This window comes from Cricetulus griseus, chromosome 4 (genome assembly GCF_003668045.3).
Source record: "Cricetulus griseus strain 17A/GY chromosome 4, alternate assembly CriGri-PICRH-1.0, whole genome shotgun sequence".
Taxonomy (NCBI): Eukaryota; Metazoa; Chordata; class Mammalia; order Rodentia; family Cricetidae; genus Cricetulus; species Cricetulus griseus.
Genome location: NC_048597.1, coordinates 206,034,111 through 206,061,196, shown reverse-complemented (window position 1 = coordinate 206,061,196; position 27,086 = coordinate 206,034,111). Strand labels below are relative to the sequence as shown.

At 44.5% G+C, this 27,086-nt stretch overlaps 1 protein-coding gene across 1 annotated transcript in view; it reads left to right on the top strand.

The window, feature by feature from the left end:
• Clstn2 (calsyntenin 2) overlaps positions 1-27,086 on the top strand; it is a 570,502-nt gene that overhangs the window by 476,376 nt on the left and 67,040 nt on the right. Inside the window, exons 6-8 of the mRNA XM_035443875.1 lie at positions 692-877; positions 9,764-10,012; positions 19,051-19,172. Of these exons, the coding sequence (XP_035299766.1) occupies positions 692-877; positions 9,764-10,012; positions 19,051-19,172 (557 nt within the window). The remainder of the gene's footprint in view (positions 1-691; positions 878-9,763; positions 10,013-19,050; positions 19,173-27,086) is intronic.

Sequence of the window (27,086 nt, the reverse complement as noted above, 5' to 3'; positions counted from 1 at the left end):
TCCTCTGTCACCTCGAGTAGCCTTGGAGGACCATGCTTCCTTTCGTTTTGAAATAAAACACTTAGGCTCCTAATCATCATCATATGTAAAAGGGGAAGATGGGGGAAGATGCAGCTCTCTAAAATGCCTACTGTGATGCACATAAAAGGGGAAAGGTGAGAGCACAAGCATCAGCTCCCCCACACCATCGGTCCCTGTCTCCATCCCTTTCAGACTCTCCTCCCACCATTTTACAGTGATACACGAACTCCAAGTGTCCCCCCATCCATTTCTACCAGCAAGCATCAGGCATCTTCAAGGTCAAGTGACTTCGTCATTGTAATACTTGTATAGGATGTGCTAATGCTTTTGTTTCTGCCTTTTCCATGCATTACTGGTGGTTTTTAATGCTGTGCCTCACTCCATTTTCCCCAGAATACACAGTGAACTGAGAAGCCGGTAGAATATACAGATGTGTATTCTGTCTAGCCGTCTGTGGCTCCTTGCAACTGGGTACAGCCTTCTGGTTCACCTACTATTTTCTTCGGGCTGGTGGGATCTTTAATCCAGCAAATGTAAAATTTCCATGATCCTCAGACTGTTCGCTGATCTATTTGTTGAAACAAATGATTTACTGGAAGGAATTCATCTTTTCAAAACAAGTGCTCTAGCAGGACTGGCTGTAACTGATTTAATCTTCTTGTTTATTCAGACTGGACCAAAAGGATTGAGTACCAGCCTGGCTCGGGGAGTATGCCCTTGTTCCCCAGCATCCACCTGGAGACGTGCGATGGCGCCGTGTCCTCCCTCCAGGTCACCGCCGAGCTGCAGACTAATTACATCGGCAAGGGCTGTGACCGTGAGACCTACTCTGAGAAATCCCTTCAGAAATTATGTGGTAAGCTTTTCTTTGGAGAATTTGTTCAATTAATAGCTTTCACGTGATACATGCAAGTGAAGTTTATCTAATTATTCCCGGGGTGGGGGTGGGGGTGGGGGACCAGCCTTCTCCACCTGCATCAGGCCTCTTGGATGCATATTTGCTTAGGACAGAAGGGTCAGAAAACTCAGTTTATGGCCTCAAACTCAATGGATTCAGAGCCTGTGTGTGGCTTTAGGCAAGTGCCATGACAGAGCTTCCATTCTTCACTGGTAAGACGGGGATTAAATGGCAAAATTCAGTTAAGAGTTCTGGCACAGAGCCAAGTGACACTCAAGGTTCTTCTGCGATGGCAGGCTATGGAGAGCTGCTTGCCTAGGATCATTACAAAGATTGGTGCCAGGTACCTGCAAAACATTTGACTCATCTCCACCAAGCAACTGTGTAATTCCAAGGCTGGATGCAAATGAAATGATTAAGGGTTTTAATATAGGAACAGCAAAACACTAAACCAAATGTCTGAGGCTAAACAGCTGCTCAGGGTACAAGCCTGTGGCTGAGCCAAGCCATCCATAGCAGAGCAGCAGCCTCAGATATGATGGAGGTGGGTGTGGAAAGATATTCACACATGGAGAGAAAAGGGAGACAGGCAAGGGGCTATAATGGAGAGGGAGAGGGGGGTGCAAGAAGGGAGAAAGACCAGGAATTATTAAGAGGAAATTGGGCTGATAAGAGGATGCCATGGAGGGTGGCTTAGAAAAAAAAATCCTGCCTTTATTGAATGCCCATGGTGTGCATCCTGTGACTCTCAGTTTATGATACTTCATCTGGTTTTCACATGTTTACTGTAAGGAGAATATATTTAATTAGCTTCAAAGAGGGGAACTTGAAGACTCAAAGTATGAAAAGTGTTGAAGTGTGTATAGAGAGTATCAGAGATGGGATTTGAAAGCTGATATCTGAATGCTGGGGTCATTAGTCAAGCATTTATCACAGCCAGCCTGGTCCCTAGGCTAACATTAGCTCTCCCATGAGTCTGTGAAGGAGAGGCTGAAGATTCATGAAGGTCTTCATCTCACTTGAACACACAGCACTTCTCCCTCGTTCTCCACTGGAACACCCAGGTTCTCACTTGTGGCTCTTCTCACGGTGGGAGCTGAGGAAAAGACTCCTTCCCACAGTGGGCTGCATTTGGCCCCTTCAAGAGGAAAGTGAGGCCCCTCCGTGTTTAGTGTGCTCCCTCCATGAGGGCCTCCACAACTTCCTTTGGGAAATTTTTTTCATTGTTTGTTCTCGCCCAAAGAATCAAGTGCAAATTTTAGAACCAAAAGAAACTCTGATTAGTCAGCATATCGTGCTCATCATACCACCAGGCTTTCAGGGAAGGTCCGTGGGGGTGTCTGCCCCTCTGCACAATTCAGTAGATTGGGGGAAAATAGTGTTTCAAACAGCTATTTCAAAAGTAGATATGTAGGCATTTGCAATGCTCACACAAGGCTTCAAATCCTGCCCTTTCCTCTACTTAGTTCACAGAAGCCATACAACATGACATCTTACTCGGATTGAATATCCCTTCACATTCTCCGTGTACCTGTGGTGTCAGTGAACTTGACCCCACATGGCAACCATGGGTTATACTCATTTCCTGAACTCCTCTGGGTTAGAAGGGAATGATGAATCGGCTTGTTAAAGATCAGAGGGCCCAAGGGCACACACTTGTGACTTGATTTTGAATGTTGTTGGGGAGAGATGGGAGATAGAGAGAGTCCAAAGAGTTTTTTGAAGGAAGAAACAGCAGAACAAAATTGCACGTGGTGTGCCGTCATCTCTCTCCATCTGGACTGCCAGCCTCTCTGGCTAACCCAGCTGGGGACAGTTCCCCAGGTGTGCTTCATCTGGACCTGGGAGCTGCCCTTTGAATGAGATTGATTGTTTCTCTCTAGCCATCTCCCCAGTAGCACTGGCTACCTTTCTTATGGAATCCCTGCCCAGTAACCACAGTGGCCAGATGAGTCATGCCTCATGTTAGAAGCATCATTGCTGATTGGCCTAGAGTAGAACACAGGGCAGAACATCAGAAGTCAGACCCTCAGGGACCTAAGGAAAAGGTAGAGGCTGGGTCATGTATGATGCACAGGCTGGATGGTGCTGTCTGACTCTTGTGGGCACTGTGGTTCCTGTTGACAGACATCTGTGTTTTCAGTAGATGGTCGGAAGGTTTCTTGCTGTATTTCCCAACTACAGAGCTGCTATGACACCTCAGCATCTATGCATTTTTCATGCTACAAATCTTTATTGACTTTGGAGAGAAACAGGGAGAGCAATTAGGACGTTATTACCATAGTCTGAGCAACAGATAATGAGTTCTGAACTGCCACGGGAGTGGAGGTAGGGGTGAATTTAGGACAGTTAAGAGGCAAGATCAGCAAGATTTAACAAGTGGTTGGCTGTTGGAAGGAAGAGAAAAAGGATATAATATACAGCATCAGTGTCTAATAGGGAGACACGGGCCATAACCTAAACCTGGAACCCAGGAGCAAGGGTACATTTGTAGGACAGCAGTGGCAGTCAGTCACCTGTGGAACCCACATTCCAGCCTCCGGTCAGTTCTCCTGAGGATCTGCCTCCACCTTGCAGTCCCATCACTGCAGCTTGTTTCAAGCTGAAGTTCTGCCTTCCATTTTGTCCCTTTTCCTTGTTTCTTCTCATCTCCAAGTCTGTGCTTTTCTCTTCCAAGCCCTTCCCTCCAGTCACTTGTCACCTGTACCCTCGCCCAGTTATGGGAAGTCCTGTGTTGCTTCTGTGGGAGCTTAGGCTCTGCAGCATCGTCTGTGCTAGTGTGGTTAGACAGTGGCCCAGCCAGATGGACTTCCCAAGAGGTGCAGTGAGCAATCCTGACTAAGGAAAAGTAGGGCAGTAGCTGATGCTTGCTGTGTCTAAAGGCAGCTGAGAAGATGTGACAGCATTTGAGATGGACCTGGAGAAACACTGGGTGGCAGACATTTGCTTCTTGAGATTGAAACATGGAGACACTTCGATTCTGCCTTGGAACAATAGAGTGGAGCTCCCTGCACCTGTATCTCCTTCAGATCACGGACCAGAAACAGCCTAAGCTGATCTCATCTTCCAGGCTGAATGAAGGCAGTTTTCTTAGAAGAGGTGGTCACTGCCTTCTCCAACTTCAGAGACTCAGAAGGTCCTGTCTCTGGGCCAGGCTTTCCAGATGTGAAATGTCACAGCGCTGTATTGGGGATGACATGCAAGAAGCAGCCCTCCGGGAAAGCTCTCAGCCAAATCAAATTTGACATTAACAATGGCCCAAGAAAAGGTTCCCTTCCTTGACCCCATGTCACTACATATTATATGAAATAGGAAAGCACTTTGTGGTGCATATGGCCTTTGTAGCACAGCGGTCAGTCTGTTCCTCAGAGGATCAAGGGCTCCTGGCAGCTGGCCACTACTTCCTGAACACAATGCCAAGGGCAGCTGTTTTGTTTATAAGTCAGGAGTTTCCAGGACAGGTCCTGTTAAAGGAAAGGCCACGGTGTATGAGCAAGCTATTAAAATCAAGAAGCTCCCCAAGCCAGAGCAGGGTGGAAACCCAACCCTGTGTTCTCTAGGTTTGTACTCTGGAGAGCCAGGGGATTCATTCATGTATGGATTACTTCAACAAATGCTTTTGTCTAAATACCGTGTAACTCTTGAAATAAGATAGAACCATCTATAACACTAAAGCATCTAATAGTTTAGTTTCCTGGGAAGACAGACATGTTAAAGGGAGTTGCAATGCAATGTTGAAGAAATATGAGAGTCCATGGTTCTCTATGATAGCTTGCAGCTTAGCAGAGCCAGTCCAAAGAAACACCAGCAGAGGCTCCGATGCCCTAACTTAGTAGGTGTCCATGCCTCTACCCCAGGAGTGGCTACCTACTTGCCAACCAATACCCAGCTTGTCTCAGCTAGAAATTCAGTTTTCTATTCTCAAGGCCTTCCTTCAGACCTCAGGCATGTAGATGGGAAAATGGAAACCATAGTTACCTATATCATTTGCTTCTGTGAAATATCAGCAAGGATGATCAGCCAGGTTAGGCTACAGTAACTAATGGCCTCACAATTTCATTGGCTAAAAATACCAGGTTTGTCATTCCTAACACATGTTCTCCTTGGATTGAACAAAACCCTAGCTAATGGAGCAGCCTCTATCTAGCACACCATTTATCCCCAGAAAAGAAGGGAAAGATTCATGGTGAATTGTGGACTACCACTTAATGCTTCTTTCTGATGTGATATGTCACTCGCATTCCCATTTCTCTGGACATGTGGCTGAGTAAATATTATGGGTTAGAGAATTACGTCACACACACAAATGTTCTTCTATCACCCAGGCCCAATGATACACCAGGCACTTGAAGAGGGCCTTCCTGTGTTTTGTCAAGAACCTCTACCCTGAGGGGCGCTACCCACTTAACTGTTCCACCAAGAAAGTAAAAAGTTTACTGGGTCCCTAAAGGTGGAGCCATTTCTGTGGGGTTAAAGGCTGTTGTCCTCATGGCAGTGCCAAGCATGGCTTAGATATTGAATGCACATTTATTGAGATGATACGGAGTGGTGTCATACATTTGCTTATTGCTCACCCTGTCTTTCTGAGAATACTCTAGAATGAGCCTTGATCTTAGATGAGAAAGTTTCTCTCTCAAGATCCTCCCACCCATCTTCACCCCCCTCCTGGGCCCTCCAGTGAACTCCAAAGGCTCCATGAGTATCACTCTTGCCACAGTCCCGCTTAGGAATGCTAGAGGACACTGCCCATCCACATTCAGGCCGAGCACAGAAGAATACAGACCGAAGTGACCACCTTTCCACGCTCCACTTGACCTCCTGCAATGTCCAGTGCCCAGAAATCTTTCCCATTCTGCCTTGTCTCCATTTGTTACCCATAGCAGTGACTCCACCCTGCTAGAGCCCGGGGACTTGGAATCAGAGCTCGTCGATGGTTTGGAGCCCCTAGCACTGAGGCTACAGCTGCAGTGCGTCAGAAGAACACGAATTCTTTGCATCTAGTGGCTCCAGTAATTGTCACTGAGGACTCTGAAGGAGCAACGTACTTGGATGTGCAGTTGCTGCCACGCCATGCCTGCAAGTGCCATGTCTTGTTTCCCCCACAGCTTTCCTATGGGCTGCTTAGGGAAGAAGAGGTGAAAGAACTTTGGATGGAAGTGAATCTCCCTCAGTTTAACTATACCAAGAACTGCATTCAGTCTGTTAAGTCAGTGGAAGTCTGCATCGTCTGGTTAAATGCATCAGGCTCTCCAGGAGGCAACATCTACAGACAGGCAAGGGGGATGGCCATCCCCTCACAGGAAGACACCGGAGCGCTGCTTGGGTGGTCTCAGTGTCCCTGTCTGGGAGCAGACACCTGTATGGAGAAAGGGCATCTCATGGGACCAGGGTGGCTGGTCATTGGACACTAGTGTGTATCGGACACATCACCTGCATGTTACTGCTGTACCCGTTCTCTAGCTAGTCATGTGGTGGTGCAACTCTGGTCTAGTCATTTCCTCCCTAGCCTTCAGTTTCCACAATTGCTAAATACACAAAAAGTTAGAGAATTTTGTTCTAGGTCACTGAGGAAACTCAGGAAGGAGCCTGCGCTGTGGAAATGGAAAGCCCTGATGATGGGCCCAGTCAGTAGCTGAATATAAGTCTGGGTTTCCTCAGCCCGGGGCCTCTGACCTACCAACCAAAATCTTAGTGGTGTTCATCATACAGACATAACAAAGGAACGGGTGGTTCACTAGTTCTTGTCTGGCATCCACTCAGTGTCCCATGGAAAGTTCCTTGGGATAGAATAAAAAGTATAAAAATAAAGATGTTCTATGGGTTCCAGCTCTGTCTCCAGAGCATCTCCATTCTGGGTTAGGTTACTCTTTAACCAGTTTGCTGCGCAAATACTTTTCATGTCTCTCCTACTATGTCAAACACCTTCCATGCCGCTACTACTATATCTCACTAGTCCTTGCTCTGTACTTCTCTCCAAATGTTTTTGGGAAATTTTTTCACTCAGTTCCTTCACTAGTCTAAATTCTTGAGTGCCGTGTGAATTCTAAAGGTATAGAAAAATTCTTAACTGACAGGGAGATCCTCATATGATAGTTCCCAGCCCTGCCAAGCATCACCCCGGGTCCCCTGTGTGCCACCCTGGCTGCCCCATTGATGGCAAAGCAGCCTCCACAAGACACCGTGCATGACTTTTCTGGGGTTCTAAATGATCAGCCTGCATCTCTACAGCCACCTCAGGTTTCAAGAACAAATAAGATGTGCCTGAGTCACTGGTTGTCTTCATGCTGCACAAATCCCAGCATCAGATCTAGTGCCCTTATCAGCAAAAGAGGCTGCTGTGGTGTGAGTCTGTGGGTGATGGGAAAATGAACTTTTCAGTGTGTCACAAATCTGTCATTCCCAAACCGCCCACTGATCTCTCCCTGCTACCACCATGACTAGTGTCCTTTTTACCAATATATATTGAGATTAGTGCCCAAGGAAGGTGAAATGATAATGTGAGCTTGGTTTTCAGATAAGTAGTATATGCCATGTGGAGCACTGTGAGGCAAGAAGTAGGTAGGATAAGAACTGTAAGGCATGGACAAGAGGCAGGATGGTCCCCTGAGCATTGGGTGAATTGCCAGAGCCTGCCTGCTAGCCTGCCTTCCTTCCTTCCTTCCTTCCTTCCTTCCTTCCTTCCTTCCTTCCTTCCTTCCTTCCGCTATGTATGTGTTGTACTGTGTGTATGTTGTATTATGTGTATGTATGGTATATGTATTTATTAGTGTAGATGTGAATACATGAGCACATAGATGTGTGTGTGTGTGTGTGTGTGTGTGTGTGTGTGTGTGTGTGTGTGTGTAAGCCAAAAGTAAGCATTAGGTGTCTCTCCTCTGTCACTCTCCTCCTTAATTTTTAGTCAGGGTCTCTCACTGAACTGAAGCTCATTGCTTTAGCTAGGCTGGCTCTAGTCTGTGATCCTCCAGGTTCTCTCTGTCTCTACTCACTCCCTCCTACTTCTGGGCTTACAGACACACACCACTGTGCCTGGCTTTTTATGTGGGTTGTAGAGATCCTAACTTCAAGCTAGAGAGGCAGACCCTTTGCTGATTGAGTCATCTCCCCAGCCTCTACAAGAGCATACTAGGAGGGTGCTGGAAAAGAGGAAGGACAGTTGTAAACAGGGACTGAGTACCTACTATGAGTCAAGCACAGTTACACCCCACATCCCTAGGAAATGCCTATGTGAACCATGCCATCAATTCTGCCCATACCTCCCACAGAGAATCATGAATGAAGAGCCTGCATTCCCCACCCTTCTCAAGGATGGTCTTTCTAGAGGCCCTTTCAGAATGAACTTAATGTGCTAAACAGAGCATCTGTGCTCAAAGGAATCATATTTTTCCTATGTCTTCTTCTCCAAGCCAATGAATATGTGTCTCATGATACATTCCAAAGCCAAAGGGAAGTCTGGCTAGAATCAACATTATAAAGAAGTATATCAGTTTCCATGTGGCAGCTTACTGGGGAGTTTCCACTGTAGGAGACTTTTCATGACAGCTGACCTTGAAACCCAAACCCTGGGTGAGATGACAGTTGTACTCTTCAGAAGTCAAAAGGCCACTGACCCATCAAACATCAGATGGTGCACACTTCCCACCATCCATCAGCATGTACAGTGGGAGGAAGCTGCTCTCACCTTCATACCACCAACACAACATTTACAATGACTGCTGAGTGTCCTACCAAGAGACAGCCCCACGCACAGCCCTGGCAAAGCCTGCATTCACCAATTCTTTGTACTTGAACATAGTAGGAAGCTCCCAACCACTCCCCATCTTACCTGAGCAGCTGAGCCCTGCTTCTATGGAACAAAAGGGGTCCCAAGGATCCTCCCAGAAGAACAGACAACTGTCCCCTCTCCCCATCCTTCCACAGAGCTGCCCTGTGGAGGGTGCTGTATTGTCTTGCTGGTTCGTGATAAACCCTCCTGCTCTAGCCTGACAAAAGTCACAGTAATGGTGATGATAAAATTGTAGCTCACACTGAGTGAGCACTTATCATGTGTTAAGCATATAGCTGCAAGCTTGAATGCATAATCCCATTCAGGCGCCACATACACCAAAAAAGGGAATACAGTCGGTGAGATTAAGGGACATGCTCCCTGTCACAAAGCAGCCAAGTCAAGCTGCCAGGTGTCAAACTCAAGTGCTCAAGTGCTGCAGACCTCAGGGCCCCCGTCCTCAAGTGCTGCAACATTTGGCTTCAACAAATTGTGTAGAAAAACATAGTGTGTACAAAGTAGTTTACCATCTTCTCTAGAGATGAGAACTCAGAATTTTTCCCCAGTCATAATCCTGATCATACTGTGTTGTCTCTTAGAGTCTCCATAGCAATAAGTGTCTGGTTCCCCTTCATGTGGACAGACATTAGCAAGGGTCAAGACATAGGGTTAATGCTCAATAAATGACTGACAGGTTAATTGATTGATGGGTGCATGAATGAATCCACTCATCTAATTGAAGCCCTGATTATCTGCAGGAAACCAAGCTAACACAAGGCTCATGTCTCTCTAACTTTTAGGCTCCCCTCATACTTTTCCTTGTACAGTAGTTGATTGTACCTGCCTGGACATATGTATCCCTTTCCTCTGGAAGTTACCAGTGTATGCCCAAGCAGACCAGAAGCAATTCAGAGGCTGGGCTGGTATTGGGTTCTTTCCTGAGCCACCTAGGTCAGGAGTAGGCATAGACCTCATCAAGTCCACTAACTGCATCCTGACACAGAAGCACAAGTGAAAAGGTAAGAATATCTCCCATCCCGAGGAAAAACCCACTGTGTTTTCGTCTCTTCCCCTTGCAGGAGCATCCTCAGGCATCATTGACCTCTTGCCATCCCCTAGCGCAGCTACCAATTGGACTGCAGGCCTGCTGGTGGACAGCAGTGAGATGATCTTCAAGTTTGACGGCAGGCAGGGTGCCAAGATCCCTGATGGGATTGTGCCCAAGAACCTGACAGACCAGTTCACCATCACTATGTGGATGAAACATGGTCCCAGCCCTGGTGTGAGAGCTGAGAAGGAAACGATCCTCTGTAACTCCGATAAAACCGGTGAGTCTCCAACCCACTATGTCCCCATGGCTGGGCAGAGGTAACTATGGGGGCTGTGCTAAAATAGAAGCACAATAGGGAGCTTGGGAATGTAGTCTGCTCTTTGGTTTCCCGGCTGCCCATTTTCTAGGGTTCAGGTAAAGCAAGATTAGGAAAGAGTGGAAAAGCTGCAAACAGAGAGAATGCAACAGTTTGAGTCAATGATCTTCAAACTGAGTTCCTCAGAGCTCCCATGTCTATGGAAGTACCTTAGGGAGGCTGTGGATGCGGGCATGGAGGTGGGCCTTCTTCATCCTTCCTGCAACAAAGAAACAGCACAATTACAGATCATATAAGTATTTTCAAAAGCCGTCTTTCAAATGTAAGGATTCTGTCAACTTAAAGCAGTAATTAGAAAAGGGACAGTGACAGCTAACAGGTGTTGCCCATTTCTCTCATGCGAGGCCTACACAAGGTAGCTCCAGGCACTGACCATGCCCCATCACTTTTAGATGGGTGATATTTTTATAGAATCAACTTCCTGATTAAAGTAACTTAAATATTACTTAAGTTACTTTAGTAACTTAAGAGCAGTGCTGGGCACTAAGAATGTATGATTGGTATCAATTATTCCTTTTCTGAACCTTTACAAGGAATTTTTATTAATGCATTATTGAGTTTCCCATCTTAAGGCAGTTATGTATCTTGTCTCAAGTAGTAACATAGCCAATAAACACCAGAACTGGAATGTCAGTTTAGTTTCTACTAAGTCCACATCCTATGCATGTGTCACTGTGCCTCCATGTGCACACAACACACACACACACACACACACACACACACACACACACACTTGTAACAGTAACTCTTTCTGCCAGCTGCCTGGGTTCTGCCACTGCTTTAGGGCCCCCAAATAACACACAGAGTCTTATATTAGTTACAATGACTAGGATTTCTTATTTGCTCAGTCTTAATTATCAACCATAACTACTAATCTATATATTTTATAAGGACTTATCTTACTGAGGACACAGGCCTTATGCATCCTCTCTTCCTGAGATCACATGGCGACTCTCTCCCTTTCCTACATTTCCCAGAATCCTCCTTCTCTCCTAGTCCCACCTAACTTGCTTCCCTATTGGCCAACAGTGCCTTATCTATCAACCAATAAGATAAACACATACACAGAAGGACCTCCCCCATCATCTCCTCTTTTCTGTCTAAATAAAAAGAAGAGTTTTAACATTAGCATAATAAAATATATAACAAAACAGTTATCAAGTAAGAACTATAGTTACAAGATTTAGTTCATTAACATTTAGCAAGATTTCAAACAAAATATTCTATCTATCCTATCTTTGTGAGTCTAAAGTCTTATATGTAGCTTATCTTTTATAATAACTAAAAAAAACTACAACCATAACTCTCTGTCTTCAACTCCATCAAAGACTACAGAAGGATAATGTATAAAGTCTAATCTAACAGAGACATTGAACTTCCTGGACAATCACCTGAAGTTCCATTGTAATGTTGGAGCATTCATCTTCATCCCATAGGCCACAGTGTGTCTGGCAGATTTCTCAGTCCAATTAAGATGCAGGAAATTTTAAACTGTTCACCTGCATTGACAGTTTGTCAGTCAATTTCCTCTGTGTCCTGCAGAATGTCTGGGATACCCCTCCATGAAACAGGAACCCTTCAGGACTGTCCATTTTGTTTTGTAAGTTCAGCATTCAATTTCCTGTGGGTCCTGCATGTCCATTTTACACAGCAACAAAAAGTCCAGGCAAGAGCAGTTTCTTGCCCAAATGGCTAATCTTGCCACATTGAAAGCAAACTCCAACATGAGTTTATTCTATGCCCATCTTCCTCTCAGATGTAATTGGTGTGCCAGGAGCAATTGTATCTTACTGCCATGAAAAATCCTAAACCATTTAAAAATGCCATATATTCTGTAGGTCTTTGAAAGGTTTGAAGAATATCTATCCATCTCAAATACATCTCTGTATATCTAGAAAACCTAACTAACCTAACTGTAAGTTTTGACTATTATACCTGACTATATAAAATCTGTATTTAATTATGCATTACATTTTAAAAGATCTGTACAAACAAGATCAATACCCAACAAGAGGAGAAATTTACACATAACAAAATTAACCTTAAATTTGTATCAATAAATGAAAATCCATACCAATGTAAAGTATTCATTTCTATATCCTATTCCCCTTTTTCTGTTTAAAAAGAGGTTGAGTGTGATCATTACCATTTATAAACAACCCCATTTAAATGAAAAGAAACATTTACAAACAATATTTGGGAATTTGGGTATCATTCGTTCCAAACTGCTTCCTGCTGTTTGAGGGAGAAGTCCATACCATGGGGATCATGATAAAACACAGAAACCTGGCCAGGTCCTTTTTGTAGTCTGTAAGACTGTATTGTCTCAGCTATTTTAGATGCTGAATCACCTGGGACACTGTTTCAGGCGTCTTGCTTCATCAAACCATATTAGTCTTGAAGGAATACATAGCTTTACATTTTCTGTGGAAACATAAGCAAAAACTCTTTTCCCAAGTAACCTGTCCTTATATTTAAATTTAGAAGTCAAAGCATTTTTAAAATATGTAAGTTGGATTAATTTAGCAGCACTTATAATCAAACGTCTTTTAGCAGCTGTAGTTCTTTCTTTGGCAATAAACAATTTAAAGGCAACAATATAACATATAGTATCCAGACTCTCTGAGTATTTTTTATCTTTACCTGGCTTTTTATTTTTGTATTTCTTTTACTTCCTTTTTTTTCTGAGACAGGGTTTCTTTGTGGAAATCTTCCTGCCTCTGCCTCTGCCTCTGGAGTGGTGGGATTAAAGGCGTGTGTCAATATACCCAGATACTCATTATTTTATCTCCCAAACCTATGTATATTTTTCTCTAATGTAAATCTGTATCTTTTTATAATCACTTGAGTCTCATGTGCTTGCTAACAGCCTTGGTTTTGGCCGATATGTAAATGAGAAAGCTGCTCTTAAAAGGAGTGGCAGCAGCATGTCTCTTAAAGCCTGGGAAACATTGCTCATCCAAGAAAATGCTGCTATCAAGAAACTGTGCTTGCCTCTGTTCTTTTTGTTTCTAGAATCTCTTTTTAAGTTTTTGTGAAGTTTTTATATGTTAGTTCGTAAAACCACGTGCGTGCCTTTTGTAACGAAAGCTCTTTCCACCAGCTGCCTGGTTCTGCCGCCACTTTAGGGCCTCCAAATAACACACAGAGTCTTATATTAGTTACAATGACTAGGATTTCGTATTTGCTAGCTCAGTCTTAATATCAACCACAACTACTAATCTATATATTTTATAAGGACTTATCTTACCAAGGACACAGGCCTTATGTGTCCTCTCTTCCTGAGATCACATGATGACTCTCCCACTTTCCTACATTTCCCAGAATCCTCCTTCTTTCCTAGTCCCACCTAACTTGCTTCCCTGTTGGCCAACAGTGCTTTATTTATCAACCAATAAGACAAACATATACACAGAAGGACCTCCCCATCACACACACACACACACACACACACACACACACACACACACACACACACACACGAGAGCTATTTGCCAGATTTACAACTCTGCCTTTATTATGATTCCTGTCTCCCATTTCAAATGTAACTTTTATTAAAATGCTCAAGTATTTCATGTATTTATTTACATAAATACTCCTTGTTTATATCTGTAGGGCAGTGCAGAGGATAACTGGCAGCATAGTACATGCTGTCAGACAGCCCAGGTCCGCTGCTCAACCAGATGGCTGTGTAAGTGTGACCTATGAGGATTTATTAAGCTCAGTTACCCCACATGCCAGTTGGAGGAAATAAGTATGAAATAAAATATGAAATCATTTAAATCAGATGCAGAAGCAGTGGACCATTAGTTTATGTGGTATTGCTGGTACCGTCATCACTGTTTCTGGGGTTATTCCATTTCATACCACTACAAGGACCTCCACATTTTCCATCCCAGGTGATCCCTATGGTCTATGCTATTGGGTTTTCTTCTAGACAGACACATAAGTCCAGTCTATGTAGGAAGGGTCAGCACCAGCAATAGATTTTCTCTGGGACCTTCATGCAGGAAGGACGTCATGGACTTTCATGAGGTGACACTGATCTTGTGGCCTGGTCCTAGCCACACCTCATGGCTTCTCTGGACATAATGGCTCTGAGGCAAAGTCACACTGAGGCCACATCTTAGGATGGTACAGATATAAGGCAGCTAATCAAGACTTAGCAACCATGGATATGATTCTTTCTTGAATGTGTGTTAAGCACTCCAGGCAACAGAGAAGCCAGAGAGAGTTTCTGCCTACACAAGGGCAAGTGAAACAGGGGAATTAGCGTAATGGGCCATGACAGCATCACTTACTATCTAGAGTAGTCTATGTGTGTCTAGGACCTCTTATTGTACATACTAGAGCCAGACTCTTACAAAAGAGGCACCATAGGCTTTTGTTAGAATAAACCAGCAAAGTGTTATGAAGTGTGGGTGCCAGGGCCCCACCCTAGCTCCACAAGTCAGTGCCTCAGAGGAATTCTACTGGGCAGCTGTGGCTACAGTCTGTAATAATGCCTCCTTATTACAGTGGCTCACCAGCACTAGGCTCAGCACTTCAGACCTGCCTGCAAGGCCTCAACTCTGCCCTTGCAGGAAGTCACACCTTACAGTTAGCCCAGAGGGCTGGAGGGATGTTATAGTCCAAGTCTAACAACATGGAGATTGATGCCTGCAACACATATACTTGGAAGGAGAGAAGCAATTCCTTCAAATTGTCTCCTGACCTCCATAAGTACAAGGTTGTGCTCTTGTATACATACACATATGCAGACATTCACACACACTCACACACACACACATGCACGCACGCGCACACACACACGCACGCACGCACGCACGCACGCACGCACACACAAACACATCATTAATACATGTCTAAAAGAAAGGTTGTTACAGAGAAGGTAGGAAGGGTACCATCTAAATTAGCTCCCTGGGAGGAAAGTACTATAAATACAACATATTGGGACTTAATCAAGATCTGATTAGGACTTTTATTTTATATCAGATAGTTCTTCTAGTGGAAAGGTGATATGCATTGCAGCAGAAATGGAGAAAGCATAGGAAAGAATCAAAATATACAAAGCACCTAAAAATCCAAACACCTGGAGCAATATTATCTGATAACATTCTATTCTCTTAAAATGTTACTTTTATCTCTATGAATAAGTAGAATGTTCTTCCCATTTCAATTTATTTTCATAATACACATGGGATTATTGTTTCATGTATAACTATACCCAGGTCGTATCTCCATGTAATAAAGTATTCTTTTTGGAGGTGTGTATATGACAAAAATCTCCTGTTGCCCACAGTGGCCTTGAACTTCTGAGCCTCCTATCTCTACATCCCAAGTGCTAAGTGTGCAGGAATGCACCACCATGCCTAACAGATAAAACAGTCTTTAAAAACTAAATTGTATGCCAGTTTAAACCTCTGCCATGTGGATTTATCATACTTTATTTAATGGCTTCTTTTGTCAGCCTCTTAGAGTGTCTCTTTTTAAAGGCAAATAAAACAATGCTGTAGTGAGCATTCTAGAACATAACTTTCACAGATTTCTGATTGTTTCCTGGCTGGAAGTTGGATTGCTGAGTCAAAGAATATAAATATTGAGAAAATCATGAAATTGGCCGTCGTGAACATCATATTGCTTTCTGTTTGGTGAACTAAACAAAATGTACTAATGCTGGTCCCTTATAAAGTCATCTATTAATAGTTGGATAGCAGAATTGATTAGTCAGCAAAGGCTAACTGTGTGGAAGATAGAGGGAAAAGAAAGCCACCATTACCTTTACCGCCAATAAAGCTCTCAGTGGCCACCACTCTGCTCTCATGGTTTCCCTCATTCATTTGTCCAGTGGTGGGTATGGAGGATAAATCTCTGCTTGGTTCAGGTATTCTGAGACAAGAATCCTTGCATTGTTTTGTCTGGCTACACTTAGCATCAAAGAGAAAAAACAGTGTTGAGTATAAGAGGGTTTTATTGACAAAGACAGCAGGCTGTGTGTTTCACCTTTAATCATTACCTTCCACTTTCCAGAACTTGGTCACAGCCATGGAGAGGCTGTGAGATGTAATTAACCATATAGCTGATTGCAAAGGAAGCAGGGTTAGGTGCTTCTGCCACAAGGGATGCTTGGGCCTTTGCTGGCCTTTGTCTCCCCATTCTTTTGTGTGAATGATGCTATTGTCTGTTAACACACTCCCCCCAGCTCCCGCCCTGTCTTCTTAAGGCCTTCATGCCCACACATCTGCCCCTACAGCTGGAATCCCTCCCTGTTGGGGTGATGTCACCCTGCTCACTTTGAGTTCAGCTGGAAACAGTAAATGAATTACTATGACTATCCATAGTAATTGATATTTCCTGCTAGGAATTCTAAGACACAGGGACCAACCTGACCAACTAGCAGAGCATCAGCCCAGTAGGGAGAAACACACTGGCCCTCCAGCCTATGGGAAAACAAGGATGTGCCTACATCCCTGGAATGACTAGAAAACTGCTCAGAAAGATTGCAACTTTAAAGCCAAGAGTTGGTGTCACACACCTTTAATCCCAGCACTCAGGAGGCAGAGGCAGGTGGATCTCTGAGAGTTCCAGGCCAGCCTGGTCTCCAGAGTGACTGCCAGGATAGGCTCCATAGCTACACAGAGAAACCCTGTCTCGAAACCCCCTCCCAAAAAAAGATTGCAACTTTAAGAAGAGGTAGGCACCTCCCCACCCACTGCTGCCTGTTGGCTGACTGGGAGATGTTCCCTAGCCTATGTGTTGATCCAGGAGTCTGCAGCAGTGGGGCAGAAGGAAGGAGAAAGATACTGAAAGATGCTCTAGAAGAGGAGGTCTGTTCTTCCTGTCTTCTTGGTCCACCCCTTCACCCCAGTTGATTCCAAACAAAGCTAACAAAGGCAGAAAACCTTACTTCCTTTGTTTTCCTAACATTTCTTAACAGGAACACAGAAAACCAGTTATACATTCATGAAGGGGCAAGAAGCATTTAGTAGACCACCCATAACCAAGCCAGAGGGGTTTTTGCCAACCCAGAGGCTGAGTGGTTTCATCCCCCCAACACTGGACACATATAGCAACTGCCCATCCTCCTTCCTGCCATTTTTGGGTGGGGTTCTAGAGAATGCTGATGCTTGAGTAGAAACAGCATCTGACATGGCTATCTGTGCTGCTGTAGTCCTGATGCACAGCAATGGCCTTTGTAATAACCATCAACCACCAAGCATCTGCTCCAGGCAGATGGTTTACATACATTTCCTCATTGTGGCAATTAAGATGCTATCCATTGCAGAGATGGGAAGTCCAGATCAAATGATATCAGATAACTTTAAAATCAAACCAATGCAGAAAATGTTGTTTCCTGTGCCTGAAAACACCCAGATCTTTGATGGCTTTGTAGCATCTTGTAGCATAAAGTGTGGTCAAGGTCCCAGTTCCTTTTCTCGGCATTTTCTCAGATCCGTGTCTATACATGTACCAGTTTCAGGTTTGCAGATAAGTCTGCAGCTGCCACAGACCTCTGGTTTTATACTGTACTTCTCCCAAGGAGAGAAGGTAATCCTCAGGTTCACATTCTGCTGGCAACTGTCCTAGAACTGCTTAGGGAAGAACTAACAATTGGCCTGGACCAAGTCCTCCCTGTCAGTTCTCAGCTGAGGCCATGTGGCCAGGAGAATGGCCCTCTATGTTGACCTCGGGCAGGCATCTTGAGCCAGATCCTGTGTTGGGGGATTGGCAGGAGCCTATTTAGACAGAGCCAATCAAAGCTCATGTCTAGAAATGAAGCCAGTGTTGACTTCATAGCAAGGTTCATACAAGATGTACAGGAAGCTAGTCCACTATCTCTACCCTAATTCAGATAAGGAAACCAAGACACCAAGAAGCTAGACAACTCCTATTATCATGAAAGATACAGTTCCACCAAAGTCTTTTTTAAAAGATTTTATTTTATGTGCATTGGTGTTTTGTCCACATCCATGTCTGTGTGAGGGTGTCAGATCCCCTGGAACTATCATTACAGACAGTTGTGAGCTGCCGTGTGGGTGCTGGGAATTGAACATAAGTCCTCTAGAAGAGCAGCCAGTGCTTTTGACTGCTGAGCCATCTCTCCAGTCCTCCCACCGAAGTCTAAATAGAGGGCTAAGTTCATCTTCATACATGACCCATGTACTCATTTACCCACTTAGAGTACACGTGCATCCTAGTCAACTTCCCTGGGTTCTATAGCTGAGTAAAATGTGATCTCTCTATGTTGGCACAGAACAGCTCCTCTCCCACCAGTTGGTAGTGTCCTATGGCTCTAAGTGTCATGGCTAAAGATAAGATTTCCTAAGCAGTAAGAAAGTCTTTATATCAGAGGAAGAAAAGTTCCATTGATTGATCGTTGTGCCTGGGGAGGGGGGAATATCCATCGCTTTGAAGAGCCACAGAGTTATGTCTAATGCTAGCAAATCAATTTGTCTCCTCCTAGCAGCTAAAAGCAAGGCAGGCACTCTTAGCATAGACTAGGGAGACAAAAGAGATGTGTTCTGTGCTCACTGTGTCAAGACTGACAAAATAAAACAAATCCCAGAACTCCAGGAGAAACCAGCAATGCTGGAGGAGCCCAGAGAAGCTGATGTGATTGGCAGAGGGCCCCTATAAGTATACACCACAAGCTTGCCAACATGATCACCGTTCACTGAGATCTGATGGAATAGAAGTTGGGCCAGTGTCTAAAGGCAAGACAGCGTCTCAGAAGAAGGTTTTCTATGGTTTCTATTCCATTTCAAAGTCTTCCCCTAAATATATGTTCTGGAAGTATTGTCAGAACTAGTTATAGATAACAAAATAAGAAAGACCCATTCCTTTGTCTTCTAAGTTGTACCTAGCAACATAACGGAGGACTCTTTGAGTGGAAATGGACAGAGATTCTCTCATGCCCCGACCCCATTTCTGCCTTTCAGAAATGAACCGGCATCACTATGCCCTCTATGTGCACAACTGCCGCCTCGTCTTCCTCCTGCGGAAGGACTTCGACCAGGCTGATACCTTTCGCCCTGCAGAGTTTCACTGGAAGCTGGACCAGGTGAGGTTCTCAGGGAATGCCTTCTCTCTCCTCTGCAGGGACCATCTGTTTGCTCTTGGGGTGGTGGTAGTGGGTAGGCTCTCTCTGGGTCTCCTTGGTTTCTTGATTTTGGATAAGTCAGTTCAGGAAGGTACACAGAATCTTAAGTCAGGGTGGAAACTGCACCCTGAAAGCCAGAAGGGCAAAGGGCCACATGTGCCAACTGAGATGCCGCAGGGTCAGAGGACCTGTGCTCCTGTTCACCCATATCTGTTCAACTTACTCTTTGTTGCACTCCTGGGAAGGTGTTTGTCCTGAACCCGGGCCCAGCTGATGATGTCTGTTGATAGGTCTGTGGTCTTTGTGTTAGTGAGCCTCACGTCTCGCCTTTGATGCTTTCCTTCTTCCCTTGGGGGACAGTATGACTTGCTTCTGGTGACAGGTGATTGATAGCAGGGATCTGAGGTCTTTGAAGAAAGCACTGCTTTTTTCTGGAGTGGAAGATCTGACTCATTGGAGCGTTATGACTTGATCACGGGGCCTGCTACATCACACGTCCCCACAACAAGTCATGTGTATGGGTTGAGTCCAGAGCTTTGAAGAGTGTGTCCCTGAGGGCTGAACAGAGCTGAGACTACCAGAGAGTACTCCTTTCAGGGGGAGGGCGCTTCACACTGAGGAAGCAAGACTGATGCGGCCTTCACCCAGGGGTGAAAGTGGGCAGGGTTTTATTTTTTAAAAACAGTATTAAATCTGCAAAAGGTAGAATGCTAAGAGGCAGGGGTGAGATGTCAGTTAACGATGCCCATTTTATAGTCCCCAGTGTCTCAGGCCTCAACCTCTTTTTTTTTGTTGTTGTTGTTGTTTTTTTTTCTACTTCAACTCCAGCCCAAGCTGTGTGTGCTTTGACCTACAGAATTGTTTTCTCCCCTCTCTACAAACTGTGTGTATTGCTACCTCACCCTTTCCGGGGCTGAGTGTTTCATAGTCTTGTGTCTTCTGTCTCCTTATTGCTCTGCCTCTTCCTATCTTCTCCTAAGCCCCTCCCCTGGCTCCCGGTGGGACTGACCTCATCGAGAACTTACCCATAGTGAGATGTGAGTGATCGCTGCCCCTTCCACCCTTACAGATGCTCACATGTATGCTCTGTGGGGTCCAGATTCCCCAGCCCCAGGAATTTCCTCTAAGGGAACCTCTGCAGTGTGAGAAAAGCAAGGACAGTGTGGGGAGCCAGTGGCAACTGTCTGGCCTGATCTCAGAAAATGCTACCCTGCTGGATCCTGGGAGATTTAAAAGACAGCATATGTGTTCATCTGCATTTCTGTCTTTGTGTTAGGCGTTCTGGGGCTTGGAGGAATGGTAAAATCTTGACATTGTTTGTATGATTTCTCAGCAACCTCCCAGCTATGCCCTGACATGCCAGATGGCTTTTATGGGATGTTTTAAAATATATAATACAAATTGAAGTGAATTAAAATAAATTCCATATTGTGAGGGGTTCTTTAATAAGAACATTGCCATACTGGTGGAGATAATTATAGATACCCTGAGGCATTTTCTGAGATGGGATTGAGAAACATGGATACAGGCAAATGAAGTTGCAGGGTTGGAAATTAAAAATAGACAAAGAAGGAATCCTGGTTGTATAGATAAATATATAGTGAGTGTAGCAATTCTGAAAGCCAGGCATTTAAGGAGGGACTGAGTCACTGAACACTTGCCAAATTACCTGGGTCCCATGGGTGTTCCGGGTTTGTTTGTTTGTTTGTTTTTTGCCTGCTCTGTCCCAGGCAGACTGTTTATGTGAGGCCATACCCTGTCTGCTGCAGGCTTTCCATAGGGACTTCCAGGCAGGAGATTCCAGCCTAGTGACTTACCCAGGGCTCACAGAAAGCCATGGCCAGCACCTGTTCTTTCTTTCAGGCTATTCCTGTGGTGAGCATGCTGATTAAAAATATAAAATCAATTAATTCATAGATAAGAATTACACTTACTATGCAAAATATTTGTAGCCATCACAGAACCCTGTATACTTGGCTTAAATTTTGTCTTCATCTACATCTAAGTCTGCTCAGGCCACCTTAACCAAGTACCATAGGCTATATGGCTTAAGGGAGAGAAATTTACTTTCACATGGTCAAGAAGGTTAGGAAATAATTGGTCAAGGTACTTATTGATACATGTTACTTATTAATACATGTCCTAATGAGGTGTTTTCCTGGATGCAGAGGACCTCCTTCCCCCCCTCTGTCCCCAGTTCCATAGAGAGAAAGATGGCACTCTCATGTCTGCTCCTCTCAAAAGGAGCCAGCCTACTACATGCCATCCCAACTCCCACTCCCTCATTTTGCAGCACGAGTTCTAATAGGTCTGAATAATAAAAACCCAGAGAGAAGTAAAGGAGCCAGGCACAAGAGAGACCTCTTACCTCTACTGAATCCTCAGGCCAAAAGGGTGCTCTTGTCCCTACAAATCCTGACTGAATCCCATGAGCTCCTGTCTCCTCCTGCCTTATATTCCTCTCTGCCCAGTCATATCACTCCTGTCTCCACCTCCCTAGTGCTGAGATTAAAGGTGTGTGACTCCCAAGTACTGGGACTAAAGGTGTGTGCCATCACCACCTGGCTCTGTTTCTCTTTTAGACTGGATTAATTTCATATAGCCCAGGGTAGCCTTGAACTCAAAGATCTTCCTGCCTCTGCCTACTGAGTACCAGGATTAAAGGTGTGTGCCACCACTGCCTGGCATCTATGGCTAACTAGTGTGGCTAACTCTGCACTCTGGTCTTTAGGAAAGCTTTACTTGTTAGATCACAAACAAACTATCTCCACATATATCATATTGGTTGACTGCCTCAGGGCATATCTCCAAATATACCAGGGTTTAGTATTTCAGACTGGGAGTTTGGGAAGAATAAAATTCGATGTAGCATTTCTCTACTAAAGAAATGAATCTTCTGAAAGTTGAAAGAGTCCTTGCTATCAGATGCCCCATTGCCAAGTGAAGGAAGGAGCCTGTAATGAGTAAGGCACAGGGAACTCTTAATAGTACCCGTGCTGGCAACCCAGTGGTGTATGCAGGCCATCCTGTAGAACCACCTTTCTCCTTGTTCAGCTCCCTTGATGTAGACTACTTGATGCCCAGAACATACAGACCTGATGAAGCTTTTCTGCCAGGAACCACTCTGGCATACCTGGAGGGCCATCTATACCCTCACGCATCAGACTCCTTGTGACTCTTTTTGCTCTGCCGTCACAACAGTTAACCCTCCTACCTGCTCCCTTAGTGTCCAGCTCCTGAAAGTAGGGTAGTGTCTTGCTCATCCTCAGTTTTACAGTGTACAGTGTAGTTGTGAGCACTTCATTAGTGCCCAGTAAATGTTTGTATAATAGTAAAAGGATGTGGAGGGGGAGAGAGGAGGGGAAGAAAGAGAAGAATGGAGAGAAGAAAAACCCAGATCTTTTTAAAAAAAACTTATGGTGATGAATTGAACATTTGATTCATTTCACTGAGCTGTTTTCTATTCCTCTCTGATCCTTAAACCGTGTCCATCTTGTATCTTGTTAGCTTATTTCAAAGATCCAATTGGATTAACCACCAGTGAGTCTATAGCTGGCCTTTGCCAAGAAGAATTCAAACTGGTCTAATATGTTGTGTGCAACTAAACTCCTGGCCTGCCTTGGAAATTCTCAAAGCTTCTTATGGTTCTAATACCTGCTGGGGCTTTTTAGTTTCTGTTCTAAGTAGCTTCTTCTGTGAGTTAGCCTCTGTGCTTCATTCCAAAGGTCAGTACAGAGCTAGAAGCCTCTGCTATCTAGAAGTTTCCGTGATGGTGGGTCTAAAAGACAGTGTCACAGTATTGTGCAGTCAGTGCTTGGTCAGAAATCAGGGCACCTGGTAGGGACAGGAGGCAGGGCTGTCTAATGGGGGCCTGTGGGTAAGAGCCTAAGGAAGTATCTGGAAGGAACAATGGGATGGAAAGGTCCATGTGCAAAGACAGGCATCCAAGAAGACAGATAGTGAACCAGTGAACGGGACCCAAGTGTTAGAATTCAGAGCAGGCAGGAATTAAGTTCAAGTAGATTTTTGTGTCATTTCACTCCCAGGAGAACAGGCCATAATGAAAGTATCCATTATTCAATACCAGTCCATGGAGGTTGTGGATGGGCAAACTTGGAAAGTCTGATAGGACATTCACCACATTACATTCACACAAATGTAACTCTGACTAGACCAATACATGGGGCCAATGGCAGGAACTAATCTCCCATGCCCCAGCCTCCATAGCCATGCCAGGACCCAGCTCCAAATAGGTGTGTTTAAACAACTGGATCCTCGCTGGCATTGAAGCTAGGGTACAATGTACAGGATGTTTCCCACACAGCTCTCCAGGGATGGCCATGATTGAAGCAGTTACTCATACCCCAGAGATATCACACGCTTCCAGCCCTTTTCCCTATGCCCATGTCTGTAAATCTAACCAGGTAGCCCCAGGAAATGCATGAGAATCCAGGGCATCTCACTAAAGTGATGATAACAGCAAGGGGGCCGTCATTTTAATAGGATTTTTACTCAAGATCTACTAATGCAAATCCCTCAAGCCGGGCAGTCAGTCATGTGCAAACTCAGACAAGAGCTCCCAGCACACCCAGGGAAGGTTTATCAGTCCACTGGGCCTCTTGGCTTTAATATTATTTGGATATGGTTGATTCTGTGTTATGAATTATGATCATCTTCCAGTTGGTTGGTGTTAGGATGGTGTTCTCTCGTACTCCTCATTGGAGTGATGCTGTGACAGCCTCAGTGAAACAGAAAGACCACAGGTGTCCCAATTCGTATGGGGAAAACAATGTATCTGTGAAGAACACAGAGCCTATAAGAGGCAGAAATTGGTCTCATTTGGTTAGCCATTGTCTTGCCTGTGCACCAGGGACAGAGATGAAGGTGTGACTCACTGTGAGGAAGCTCACTGATCTGCTGGTTCATGGCCAGTGAATGAATGTTCCCTGGCAGCATTCTCATGCCGGAGTCCCCTGCTCTAAAAACTGTGGGAATCCCAGACTTGAAAAACTGTGGGCTACTGAGAGAAGCAGCAAGGCTTAGAGAGGCCCATCCTGATGAAGCCAGATGCCTGGCTGGGTGAATTACAGATTCATCTCCAGGCCATACAAAATCTAGAACTGGCACTGTACTCTGTACTTTCAACTGTCTGGAACCTGAAAATCAGGTTTTCATGGAAGCCATCCTAACTTTTAATATTATTTTGATATTATTATATTATATATTATATACCATATTGTATTATATTAATACATTTTAAAATGTATATCATCAGGACAAATATTCTGCAGTGTACCTTTAACTTCTGACCACTAGGTAGTTTGTTGAATGAATAAAGGCACTTTAGATATTTTTCAAAAAAAAGAAAACATTATCTTTGGGAAGTCTGGATCTTCATAAATGAAGCTTATTATGTCCTTCTTCTAAAAACAATTCTCTGTATGGGTGTGAATTCAGGTGCATGCATGCCATGACACATGAGATGGAGTGTCTTATTGCCACTCTACCATGCTAGCTGTCCTCTTGGATTTTAGACTTTCTCTACCATTATGTCTGACTTTACATGAGTTCTAGGGATGCAAACCCAAGTCCTCATGCTTGGGTGACAGGTGCTTTACTCTGTGTGCCATCTCCTCAGCCACTAATTGTGCCTTTCTCACTGTTTCTCGTTTTCCCAGCACCATGGCTCACCTCCTTGGAGAGGGAATTATTCATGGTAACCAACACTTCCAGGCCACATTGAGAGGGGAGGGCTATGAGCACATGGACTCCCTTCATTCTGGCCACTGGTATTGACAAGGGCCTTTATCTTTCTGCATAAAGGAGATAGTCATTCAGAGGCCGGAATTTTCCTACAACCAAGATTTACACACATTTGTCTTGAGTCACAGCCTTTGCCTATCAAGTCCATTGTTTTTACCTGGAATGTGAAAGTTCCTAGAAGAAGAAAAAAAAAAGGACCAAATCCTTTATTCCTGGAGATGGAGTGTTAGAATGATGCAAAGCCAGTTTCCTTGCATTTCTCCATTCAGCCACACTGGGAGTCATATGGGTTAGTTCAATCATTATTATAGCCAGTGCCAAGGAGTTAATTAGAGAATGGTCAGTCCAATCCAGACCAGTCATCTTAATGAGCAAAATAATTGGGCATTGTCAGCACTCTGATTCTGCTATTAAAGACTTACTCCTGGACACACTGGCATTGTTTCTTCTAACATGCTAGCACTCCCTGTGCCACATCCTCACCTATAAGTTGTCTTACAGGTGATGCTTACCTTCCTGTGGGAGCAGGTGTCCCAAACAGACAAGGAAGGTTGAATGGAACCTCTGTTTTCTCATGCAGGTAGAATCCAAAACAGTTTTTGTTTTTAAGAGAACAATTGGCATGGTTATTTTGAATCAATAATGTATACCCAAAGGGTCCCAAATACAGTGACTCTCACTATAATATACAAAGAAACCCTGGATATTTTACTTCTCTATAAGTAAGAACACTACAAAGCCCCTGGTCTTCTTGGAACCCACCCCTCCCCATCCTCTTTCCATCTCCAACATATCTTCTAGTTCTTGGGGGAGAGGTAGCCACATGGCTTCATGGTACTGGCAGAGAATGGTCCTCAGATCTTCAAGACACACTCATTCATCTCAGGCCAGCACTGCAGGCACTCGGTTATCTAGCCTCTGAAAAAGCAGTGAGAGGCATGCTTACTACATTTGCTCTGTGTTCTTTGAGAGATGGTGGCATGCAACTCATTGCTGAGCCGAGTTCCTTTCATCTTAAATTTGCCTGGCAGCAACCTTCCATCATGCCATTGGTCCGTGCAGCACAGCTGCCCCCGATTTCCTCTGTGCCATGCCTCCTTACCTGAGTACCCAATGCAGCAGCACCACCACCACCACCCCCCGCAGACACAAGAATGGCCCCCAAAGACACTCATCTTCTGATCCCTAACCCATGTGGGTGTATCCCCTTATATGGCAAAAGGGGGGGTTGCATCTGTGAGCAGTTAAAGATCTTGAGATGGAAGAATTGTTCTGGGATTATTTTTCTGAGACTAGTTAATATAATGACAAGAGTCTAAATGAGAGGAAGGCAACAGGAAGAGTACCAGAAAAAGTAAAGATGCAGGGGAGAGATCCAATGTGATGCACCAGAGTGTGGTCCATGAGCCAAGGAATCTGGCAACCTTTACAAAGTGGAAAACTGTCTCTCCTAGAGCCCCCAGAAAGGATGTGGCCATGCTGATGCCATGATTTTAGTCTACTGAAACTTAACTTCATCCTCTGACCTCCAAAACTGTAAGATCATAAATCTATGTTGTTTTAAGCTACAAAGTTAGAGGTGATTTGTTATAGCAGCAAAAAGAAACTAATACATCACCGTGAGCCTTGGGGAGGTCTTGGAATCATAAATCAAGCTATGCCCCATCTCCTTGCATCTTACCGAGGTGACCCTGAGCCATGTTTTCAGAAGAGGCCTATGGACTGCTCTGCATACCAGTGTAGATAGATGCCTCAGTCACAGGTTTCCCGAGTCCCTCTACTCCAAGAAAGGCCCTAGGACAGAGGGAGAAGAGAGCTGCCTACAGTGACCCCTTCACAGTTTGTTCCTGGCTTTCCACCCTGCATGGTTCCTCGTTGGTCTCCAGATGAGGCTGTACTACGGCAGATGTGAGGCTCCCCTTCCTCTCTGAGATATATTGCCTAAGGGACTGGCAAGGAGAAACGAAAAGAAGATCCTGCCTTCATTGGAAGAAAGATTGTAAGCTGTGTTTGAGTCTGGAAATGCTAAACTCAAATTTGGAAAATCCTGTTTCTCCTGACAGAGCTTTTTCCGAAGCTTAAAGTTGATCGCACTGATACAAATGTGTGCTG